Genomic DNA, 11,972 nt, shown 5'->3' with positions numbered 1-11,972 from the left:
TGTGTAATGAGAAGATCAGCTATAAAGCATGATAGTAGTTAGGAGGAAAGAAACTTACCGTGGGATGTAGTGATCTAATCAGGCAGCACATATCTGTGGAGCTCTTCGTTTGATGGAAAGAAGGCATGTGAGGAAGAATGTGGGTCTTCTTCCCAAGAAGTTTAAAACATCATGATTAGGGAATCATGGCAAGAGGCCGGGGAAGGTTGTGTTAAGTGGGAAAGGTGAATAAAGTCTTTAAGAAAAAGGCACAAGATGGGTTTGGGCGGAAGTAAAGAGCTTTAAATATAGTAGGAGTGTCATGCAGAAAAGAAATAGGCATCAACTTTAGAACGTGGAAAGCAGAATTCAGAGAAATTTAGATGCCCTAAGAAAGAGTTTGGACTTTGTCAGATAGGCAGCAAAAAAAAAAAAAAGTTTTGAGCAGAAAAACAATCTCATCAAGATGGCATCTTTATGATAATTAATTTGGTAGCTCTGTGTAGGGTAGATATATTCTGGTTGTGGGTAAGTGACTTTCGGGGGAGAAATTCTTTCAATCCTTATTACATAAATGAGGGCTGAAAAGTAGACTGGAGTGAGATAGGGTTTGCTTAGAAAGATTTCCTGGATGAGTGGTAAATTTCATTTAAAAAAATTCAATGTTGCACAAGTTTTTTTGTTTTTAGAACATAATGAAAAGGAGAAACAACAGAAACAAACAAAATCTGTAAACTCACCTTCCAGGAAAAAAACAACAACACTGTTTTGTTGGTTTTATTCCTAGATTTTTTTCTTAGTGTGTGTAAAAATATAAAGTTTGTATTCCACAAAACTGGAATCAAAACACATATATTGTGTTGTTACAATTTCAGGACTTATAAAATGAAGAGGATTAAATATAGTTTGATAAAGAGAGTGGGAGAGAAATGTTCACCTGCATTGTGTAGTGGAAACATCCTTGTTCTGTGTAGGTTTTCTGGTTTAGAGCAGAGATGCTGAGCCAGGATAATGAAAGATAAGAATAGCTAAGAAGGGGGATGGGAATGAGCAGAGGATCTTTGAAATGTACGGTTAGGGGTTCCTGATAGTTGAGGCTCATGGGATAATGAGGCTGGAGGCTGAGAAGATGTCTCTGGCCCTGGTGAAAGCTGTGGTAGCTGTCAGGGAATTAATGAGATTTCTGACAGCAGCGTTTCTCAGAACCAGCTCCAAAGTTTATCCAACTCTGCTTACTTTTCAATTAAAATAGCAAGGGTTCAGTGAGGGATCTGCGTGAAAATTGGCCAGTAGCATGGAAAGTAGGGATGAATTAAACATGCTGTAGATGAATTAGGACTATCCTTAAAGTTGGAGTTTAGGGATAAAGGATTTTTTTTTTTTTTGCTTATTAATGAATTGGTTTAAATAATTATCCATCCACATTTGGCTTTTTTTTTTTCTTCTCCATGAATATACAGGCTGACTGTGTTCTTATTATCGGAGGGAAGTCAAGGGACGCAGGAAAATGGATGGATGACACCTGTGACAGTAAGCGAGGTTATATATGCCGAACACCTCCCGGTAAGTCCTACCGGACCACGCTGGGCTGGAAGAGGTGGGGTTTTTCCATACTTTTTAAAAAGTGACATTCTTCTCAATTTTGCTGTGTGCCTTAAACTGCTCTAAAAAAATTAAGTTTTGTTTTAAAAAAGTGACCCTTCCCTTGCACATCAACACGTTGTTTTTAAAAAAATTTTTTTTTAATTAAATAATTAAAAATTTTTTTTTGGCCGTGCCTTGTGGCATGTGGAATATTAGTTCCCCGACGAAGGATCAAACCTGCGCCCCCTGCAGTGGAAGCACGGAGTCTTAATCCCTGGACTGCCAGGGAAGTCCCCATCAACATGTTTATTTGATTCTCACTTTCATCCATGGATGGCTGTGACAGACAAAAAGGATATTTTCCGTAATTTATTCATGAATGTGCCCCCTCATCCATTACCAGAAAGTTTGCACAGGTTAAACTAGAGGTTGAAACTTTTTCTAATCTTGTTAGAAATTTGGGATGCTTGCTTACCTCTACCTTAAAAGTAAAAAATGTCAGAGCAGGGATACCTCACTTCAATTTGTGTAATTTGAGAACCGTTGCCCCCAAACACCCTATATGCCTCATTACTTGTTATATATTCTGTGTCTCTAAAAATGTAGATGTCTTATTTGTGGTCCTTTTTTCATCTTAGGAAGCCTAACTATGGTGCAAAGAAAATAAAACAGATATGTGGATATCGACCAAGAATCAAGATTATGGTCGTGTGCATTTTAGTTTCGAGTGAAATTAGAATAGAAACATTTGGCTACATAGAAGAGGTTCAGAAAATAAAAGATTAGAGATGAGGGTTGAAGTTGAGGTGGGTTGCTGTCACCCTGAGCAGAGCTCTCAGAGGAGCTTGAATTAGAAGCTGCTTGATCTCCCGGATCTAACAAATTTTTCTATACTTTCTGGGGAATCAGGGAACTGATAGCAATTTCTGACAATGACTGAAAATCACTGAAGATATTTTCAGGTGATTGCAAAGTCCTGCAGGAAGTCTAACCTCCTGTTGATCCAAAAGAAGGTCCAGGCCGTGCCGCTTTTCTCTCTCCGCTACACCCTTCGAGCGCCAGAATCTTAGGCCACTGGTAACGCATCTGTGCTTCCACACTTTGGGGAGAGAGGGGAGTCCCCTTCCAGGAGGGAATGATGGTTCCTAAACTTGTTTAAAATCTTCTTTTTCTTCTTCCTGTAAACACAAGGGATAGAATATTTGCTGCCAACGAAAGATATTTTGACAATTTTTAATGACTTGGGTTTCAGGAAAGGTCGACAGTGTTAACGTGAAAAAGGCAGAATATGAAATTTTGTAGACTACTGATGACGCAAAAAACACTTTGAACCCCCTTAAAAAAAAAGAACAAGAAGGCGATGGAAATGCATCAAAATAGGAATAGTGGATGTGTTTGCATCGTGGGATTAAGACCTTTCGTTCCTTCACTGTACTATTGTATTTTTCTTCATTTATCAAAAACTGTCTCTTTCTAACGCTCTCTCTCTATGTATATATATTTGCATTTATATTATATGTAATATGTCTATACATCTATATATATCTCTCTATATATAACAATTATGAGGAAACACTAAAATATTGATGTGGTTAGATTCTAAGTAATTTTTTCCTCATTTTTATGCTTTTCTATATTTTCTAAAATTTCAACAAAGAATGTGTGTTCAGTATTTTTTTAAAACAGTGTTGTTTTCAGGAAGTCCCTGGTGGTCCAGTGTTTAGGACTCAGGGCTTTCACTGCTGGGGCCTGGGTTTAATCCCTGGTTGGGGAATTAAGATCCCGCAATCTGTGCAGCGTGGCCAAAAGGATAAAATTAAATAAATAGAAAGTAAAACAGTGTTGCTTTTATTCATATATATGAGTATGTATGAATGAATATATATGAATTCATGTAAATATATAAAGATACCTAAATAAAAACGTGAATGAACACATATGAATGTAAAACACTTAAGAACAATCCCTTGATGAAATTTTAGAAAATACAGAAAAGCATAAAGAGAAAAGATTACCCATAATCTAACCACCTGAAAGTAACCTCTCAGTGATTTAGTTTTTTCCTTATAATTTTTTCTATGAGTGTTTTAATAAACAAGCTAATTGGATAAATGAGCTAATTTCCTGGCTGCGTATAGCCTTTGGCGAAGCTTCTTAAAGCTTTCTCTCAAGCTTCATTGGGCACTTTTAGCAGTCCAAAACTTTTCCCATGTTGTTAAGACAAACCCAGCTCTCTCCAAGCTGGGAAACGATGAGACTGTTTACTTCCTACTGGCTGTAACATGTAAGGATCCGGGGCTGGGTCTCTTGGTTTAATGCTATTCTATCAACACACGGTGGCAGCAACAGCAGAAGAAAGGGGAGGCTGCCCTCCTTGCTGAATTAAAATTGTTGCCTTACCAGATTCTTCAAAAGAAAGTTTGGCATTCTTGGAGTGGCAGAACAGGGCACGTGGTGGGTTGGGTTGGTATGCAGTGGAACAGGTTGGAGAATTGGCCAAGACAACATCAGTAGGCAGGGACATCTAAAGCCCTAGACCAGGGGTTGGCAACCTTTTTCTGTAAGAGACAGATTATAAATATTGCAGGCTTTGTAGACCATGAAGTTTTTGTTGCAATGACTCAACTCTGCTGTGATCGCAGACAATCATAGACAGTATGTAAACAAATGAGCGTGGCCGAGTTCCACTGAAACTTTATTTATGGACACAAATTGGAATTTCATGTATTGTTTACATGTCACAAAATATTTTTCATTGTTTTTTTTTCCCCAACCATTTAAAAACTCACGGGCTACAAAAACAGACAACAGGCCAGATTTCACCCTCTGGCTGTCATCCGCTGACCTCTGTTCTGCCCTAAGGCATCAGCTAAGGCGCCCAGAAACAAGATTTTTTTGGGGTCTTGACAGTAAGTGGCCCAAAGTATGGGTGGGTCTAGAGTCGTTATTAGAAACGCATGCTGAGAGATTGAGGAGGAAAGATCAGAAAGCCAGAGTGACACCAGCTTGCGAAGGCTTCAGTTTGGATAAGATATGGGGCTCACATGGGAAATCATCATAAGATTAAAGCTTGATCCTGAGATCAAGGTTAAATGAAGTGGAAACTGTTATATGGCTTCATTCCAGACCATAAACCAGTTTCTTGAAGGTACAGGATTCACAGGTGAAGTCAAATAGATACAAATAGATGCAAATTCATGGGTGGAATGGAACAGAGTCGGGTGGGGGAAGGGAAGGAGAGGAAGACTGTTCTTGACCTTAAAATTTGACCAAGATGGAAAAAAAAAAAAGATTCGTGTTGACAGGATGATAGATGTTCTTTAATTTATGAGATTAAACTGTGGCGTGTCTTTCATCCAGATACTAGATCTCATAGTATTTGCAAGTCTTTTTGGTTTTATAGGTTAGAAACTTGATCGTGTATTTACCTTAATATTCTAAATAGCATTTGGAAATGACTTAATTCAGTCAGGCATACTGGTTAAAAAATAGAACTTTGTGTTCCGATGTGAAATGGCTCATGAAAATATGTTTAACCCCTGACAGTTTGAATTGTGCTGTTCAGATTCTTTTTAGGATGTGTGAGGTACGGAAGTCATGTACAGATGGCGCTCAGGTAATGTTTAATATTAATGGAAATAATTTTTTATTCCAGACCCTTCCTTGCCTAGTTCTCCAACAACAATTCCAACAGATGGCTTTATTAAATATGGCGAAAGTAGCTACTCACTCATGAAATTAAAGCTGCAGTGGCATGAAGCAGATGACTATTGCAAGCTTCACACTTCCCTGATCGCTAGCATTCTAGATCCCTATAGTAATGCGTTTGCGTGGATGCAGATGCAGACGCTGAATGAACCTGTGTGGATCGCCCTGAACAGTAACTTGGTGAGATGCTGGAAACACGTGCGACTTGACATGATCGAAAAATTGTGATTGAATATGATTCTCTTCTGTTCATTCTGTTGAATACTTGTTGTGTGTAAAAACCTGCTGGGCTTTGGAAATGATACTGACATGTACAAGACCCAATCTCTCTAGGACCCAGTGCAAGGATCTAGCAAGTTCGTGATGTTATGTCAGAAATCAAACTAAGACTTACCTAACTGATAAGTATTATTTTTACTTTCCTTAGGTTTTTAATATACAGCGTTACTGTATATTTTGAGTATGAAAATTAAGTTCTGCATCTAAACAGTTTTATTTATTAACTTATTTCTTTCTAGTGTCATGATTACAACTATGCCATAGGGATTAAGAAAGGAATTAAGAAAGCGTCAGGGGCATAGTTCCTGGGCGACGAGGATATTCCTTATTTTTTGTGGAAAGTCATTCTAGAGTTGCTATCTGTTCTGAAGCCGGGCCGCTTCCATCCGTGTGTGACAGATTTCATTGCGGTCAATTCCCTGTATTCCATAACCGAGAAGGAAGGTTGGCAGAACTAAGAGTGGTGTGGGAGTTGCCAACATTTTCCTAAAATGAGTCTTCTCTGATGCCAGGGGATCCATCTATCCTCCATCCATCCATCCATCCATCCATCTAACTAGTCAATCAGCAAACTTCCTAGTACAATAAATAGAGATGTCAACAAGTAATCAAGAGATAATACAGTGTCAAAGAGAGGTATATACAAAGTGCTGGGAGAGGAGAGAAAAGCGATCATTTGTGCAAGGGGAGAGGACCAACAGGGCTTCTCTGAGAAAGTCAAACTTTACAGATGTGGTCTGGGATGGTGGCTCATAAGGAAGGAGTACCAAGAAGAAATAAAAGGAGGTAAGGGGGTAGAGCTGGAAAGCAGACTGGTGCCAGACTTTGTAGAACTTCTTCCACCATGATGCAGAGCTCAACATTTACACTTCTTGCAATGCGTATCTCCCAAGTAGGTTAGTAAACATTTAAAAGTAAGTCGTTACACGATGATTTCTGTGTTTAAACTTAAGCACGGCATCGTTACTTCTATGTTGGATCTATTTTTAGTAACTAATTCTCTTGATAATTCATATATTTTCTTCTCACAAATATGGTCCCAATTCTCTTATGAGTTTAAAATAGGCTTTTATTTATTGTTAGAAAGATTAAATAGCTTTCCATTATCCCAACATTTATAGCTAAAACAATACTGTTCTATTTATTACATCTATGGAGTTAATGATTATGCCAGCATTATTTGATTAAATATGGTAGAATACTACAAAATTCTAACTCGAGATAATGCATGCTTTTGATTTTGTCATTAAATCTTTGGTAATTGCTTTGGTAAATTAAATAATGCAGTTAAAAAGGGGACAGCTGTTTGAATGGTTTAAAAATTCACTTATCTCTGATTAAAGTTATACAGCATCTGTTGTGAGGTTTTACCTGTAAAATTTCTTTTAGACCGTCAAAAGAACATTATTGATAAGTAGTCTTTTTGATGTTGTCAGTTAATTTGTATGTGACCATAAATTTGCCCCAATAACTTTAATAAGAAGTATGCAAATTGAATAAAACAATTATCTTTAAAAGATGCCATCAGATTCATTTTGGTTGAAAGACCACCTAACTGGAAGGTAAGAGACCTAGGCTCCTCTCTTATCCAGCCACGTCACCTTGCATAAGTCATTTGTTGTTGGCCCTGTTTCAACAGCCAAACAGTAAGAAGATTAGAAAAGTGTTTCTCTCGGGTCCATGAGTGCAAGGAAAATGACTTAGTTTTTATTATCATTTCAGTGATAATATAATACGTGTTTTATTTGTTCCAAAGGTAAAACCCCTCTTTTGCACTGAGGGCCTGCAAATAAAGAGAGTTTTCTAGAATAAGACATAGGTTTTTAAGTCTGTGTTTTGCAGAATAGCTTCCAACGATGTCTTCCTGGGGAGCTTTAAGAAGTCGTTTTTTTCTTAAAAAAGGCTGCATTTCCTGAATTTGATTTGGTAGAAAAAATTTATAATGTTCTTTTAATTCCCAAATGTTGAAGATTCTTTGTCAAATCACAGTCTTAACTATACTTTTTACTCCTTGCTGGGTTCTTTTGGTATTTTCTAAACGAAGCCAGGCTCCATGTTAATAGTTGTTCTTGTTCTTGCAGACCAATAATGAATATGTTTGGACCGATAAATGGAGGGTGAGATACACTAATTGGGCCAGTGATGAGCCCAGACTGAAGTCAGCGTGTGTTTATATGGATCTTGACGGCTATTGGAAGACAGCACGTTGCAATGAAAGTTTTTATTTTCTCTGCAAAAGATCAGACGGTAATTGAATCCACAAAAACAATCAAGGGATTTGAAATTTTCTCAATAAGCTGATACAAACCACCGTTGATATTCTTAAACAGTCACATGTTTTGGGGTGGCTTAAGGATAATATAAAACAGATTCCTTCACCTAACCAAAGACTGACCTGGCAATAAACAAATATAGAGAGATCAAAATAACAGAGAGAGAAATTTTTCTTCGTTGCTAGAATTTATTTCCTCTTTATACATTTCTGAATTTTTATTATTGGGATAGGCCTCTGAATCTATGATGTCAGCGTCCTCAGGAAATGATGATTACTTTTGATGTTGACGGCACAGCTATATCAAAATAATTTTATCAGAATATGCGTAGGTTCATCAGAGTCAGTGATAATACAGTGATACAGTCCTAGAATACAGTTATAGAGTCGGACAGTGGTAAAGTCCTAGAATTCTACCTATACCGTTTAGTTATAACATCAATGTCAGTCATAGCTAAGAAGGTTTTATAAGGGCTAGGATCCTAGAAAAAGAAAACTGTCTAGAAGGAAGACTGCCTTTGCAAATTATTTATGGTTGACCTTTTAGGGGAACTTATTAATGTCTTTGTAGGTTATCTGTAGATCCTCATGCTTAATTATGAATGTGATTGACCGCCGTTATACCATAGTACCTTCTATGGAAATACATTTTGTATAAAAAAATGATAAAGTAAAAAGAATACTCAATAATAGAAATGGCATATCCAAATGATTACCATTAGAGCTTAAAAAAAATAATGATAGGCGATGAAAATTTCCTTAATGGCTTATATATTATTCTATGTACTAAAGAAACTTCAGGTCTTACTTTATTTGAAATGTCTTTTTATTAACAGAAATCCCTGCCACTGAACCTCCACAGCTGCCTGGTAGATGCCCCGAGTCAGAGCACACAGCGTGGATTCCTTTCCATGGTCACTGCTACTATATCGAGTCTTCATATACAAGGAACTGGGGCCAAGCTTCTCTGGAATGTCTTCGAATGGGTAAGTACCACATTTACCGTCAGAAAATCCCACAATCATCTATGTAGAGTACCAGGATGCTAGTAATGCTGTATATTAAAAACCTAAGGAAAGTAAAATTACTTGTTTCTTTGTCTTAATAATTTATATTGTAACAGAAAGGTCGACATCATGCCCCCCAAATATAATTTCTAACGTTGTAGCCTCGAAAGGTGAAAGAATTCTAGCAGAAAGCAGTGACTCGCTGAACAAGTCTTTCTGCCCCAATATTCTAAATTGTTAGGATTATTATTCAGAGTGTCACGTTCATCTTTTATCACTGATCGGCTCAGGCTTCACAAGTGCCCAGGAACCATTTTGCTTTCCCATGAATAGAAAAGCATTTAGATCTGATTATCTGTGTGAATAAATACGAAACAAAACTCAAGTGACATGACATAGATGAACAATTTCCCTCCTGAAATAAAAATGTCAAATAAAGTGAACTTTTTGGGGTGCATTTAAAAATCTACTTAATTAAATCCCACTGAATACTTGACTGAATTACTTTGTGGCTAAATTTTGATTATGCCCTAAGTCAGGGCTCTTCATTCAACAGTGGTGAGCAAGGGTTACATGCTCATTTCCTTCAGGTTCATTCAAAAGTCAGTCTGGAGTTTTCACTTCTTTTTACTTTTATGTTTAGTTTTTTTCTTTAGTTTTATTGAGGTATAGTTGACATAAAATTGTAATACATTTAAAGTGTAAGAGATGATGCTTTGATACACATATTTGTTGGGAAGGGATTCCTAACCGTCAAGTTAACATGACCATCACGTCACATATTTACTTTTTGTGTGTGTGTGTGGTGGGAACACTTAAGTTCTAATCTCTTAGCAAATTTCAGTGATACCATGCAGTATTATCAACTGTAGTCACTATATTATACATTAGATCCTAAGACCTTATTTATCATATAACTGAAAGTTTGTACCCTTTTACCAGCATCTCTCTATGTCTCCCACCCCCCAACCCCCTGACAACCACTGTTGTACCCTCTGTTTCTGTGAGTTTGACTTTTAAATTCCACCTATAAGTAATATCATGTAGTACTTGTCTGTCTCTGTCTGGCTTATTTCCTTAGAATAATGCCCTCCAGGTTAATCAATGCTGTTGCAAACGGCAGAATTTCCCTCTTTTTAAAGGCTGAATAATATTCCATTGTATATACATACTTCATTTTCTTCATCATTCATCTGTTGATGGACACTTAGGTTGTTTCCATGTTTTGGCTATAATAAATAATGCTGCAATGAACATGGAGTGCAGCTATCTTTTCGAGATAGTGGTTTCATTTCCTTTGGATGTATACCAAGAAGTGGGATTGCTGGATCATATGGTAGTCCTATTTTTAATTTTTTGAGGAACCTCCACACTGTTTTCCAAAAGGACTGTACCAATTTACATTCACACTAGCAGGGTTCCCTTTTCTCTTCCTCCTCTGCATCATTTGTTATCTCTTATCTTTTTAATAATAGCTAGCCTAAACAAGTGTGAGGCGATATCTCATTGCGGTTTTGATTTGCATTTCCCTGATGATTAGTGATGTTGAGCACCTTTTCCTGTACTTCTTAGCCATTTGTAAGTCTCCTTTGGAAAAAAAAATCTGTTCAGGTCCTTTGCTCATTTTTTGAATTGGGTTATTTTTTTGCTATTGAGTTGTATAAGTTCCTTGTATATTTTAGATATTAAACCTCTATTAAGACATGTGGTTTACAGAAAATTTCTCCCATTCAGGAGGTTGCATTTTCATTTTGCTGATGGTTTCCTTTGCTATGCAGAACCTCTTTAGGTTGATGTAGTCCCATTTGTTTATTTTTGCTTTTTTTCCCTTTGCTGTTAGTGTCAAATACAAAAAGATTAATGTCGAGGAGTTTATTGCCTGTATTTTCTTTTAGGATTTTTATGATTTCAGGTTTTACATTCAAGTCTTTAATCATTTTGAGTTGATTTTTCTGTATAGTGTTAGAGAGTGGACCAGTTGTATTCTATTGAATGTGGGTGTCTAGTTTTCTCAACACCATTTGCATGGAATAATTTTTTTTAATCCCTTCATTTTAAGCCTATGTATGTCCTAAAGTTGGAATGAGTTTCTTGTAGCATATAGTTGTCTTGTGTTTTTTTGATTTTTTTTTTAATCTATTAAGCCACTCTATGTTTTTCGATTGGAGAATTTAGTCCATTTATATTTATAGTAATTATTGGTAGGTATGCACTTAATATTGCCATTTTGTTAATTGTTTTCTGTCTGTCCTGACTTTCTTTTGTTCCTTTCTTCCTCTCTGCTCACTTCCTTTGTGATTTGATGATTTCTCAGTAGTATTACTTAGATTCTTTTCCTTTTATTTTGTGTATCTACTATAGGTTTTATTGTGTGGTTGTTGTGAAGATTACATGAAACATCTTAGAGTTATAACAGTGTATTTAAAGCTGATAACAACTTAACTTTGAATGTATGCAAACAGTCTGTATTTTTACATTCCCCCGACCTTTTATATTTTTGATGTCACAATTTACATCTTTTTATATTGTGTATACGTTAACAAATTATTGTATTTATAGTTATTATTTTTTTTAAGATGTTGGGGGTAGAAGTTTATTAATTAATTTTTGCTGTGTTGGGTCTTTGTTTCTGTGCGAGGGCTTTCTCTAGTTGTGGCGAGTGGGGGCCACTCTTCATCGCGGTGCGTGGACCTCTCACTATTGCGGCCTCTCTTGTTGTGGAGCACAGGCTCCAGACACGCAGGGTCAGTAGTTGTGGCTCATGGGCCTAGTTGCTCCGCGGCATGTGGGATCCTCTCAGACCAGGGCTCGAACCCGTGTCCCCTGCCTTAGCAGGCAGATTCTCAACCACTGCGCCACCAGGGAAGCCCTATAGTTATTTTTAATACTTTTGTCTTTTAACCTTTATACAACAGTTATAGGTGATTTACTTACCACCATTATAGTATCAGAATATTCTGGATTTTCCTATACATTTACCTTTACCATTGAGTTTTATATTTTCAAACATTTTCATATTACTAATTAGTGTCCTTTCATTTTAGCTTGAAGAATTCCCCTTGACATTTCTTATAAGTCTGGTCTATTGGTGATGAACTCTTTCAGCTTTTGTTTGTCTTGAAAACTCTTTATCCCTCATTTAA

At 36.8% G+C, this 11,972-nt stretch overlaps 1 protein-coding gene across 1 annotated transcript in view; it reads left to right on the top strand.

Annotated features, from left to right (window-relative positions):
• The window catches only part of MRC1 (mannose receptor C-type 1), a 94,795-nt gene that overhangs the window by 73,023 nt on the left and 9,800 nt on the right, over positions 1-11,972 (top strand). The window contains exons 23-26 of the mRNA XM_030832379.3: positions 1,440-1,542; positions 5,219-5,451; positions 7,632-7,797; positions 8,659-8,808. Coding sequence (XP_030688239.1) covers positions 1,440-1,542; positions 5,219-5,451; positions 7,632-7,797; positions 8,659-8,808 — 652 coding nt within the window. The remainder of the gene's footprint in view (positions 1-1,439; positions 1,543-5,218; positions 5,452-7,631; positions 7,798-8,658; positions 8,809-11,972) is intronic.

Source organism: Globicephala melas, chromosome 2, assembly GCF_963455315.2.
Source record: "Globicephala melas chromosome 2, mGloMel1.2, whole genome shotgun sequence".
Lineage (NCBI taxonomy): Eukaryota > Metazoa > Chordata > Mammalia > Artiodactyla > Delphinidae > Globicephala > Globicephala melas.
The sequence above is the reverse complement of the archived record's forward strand: the minus strand, read 5'-3'. Positions and strand labels throughout refer to the sequence as shown.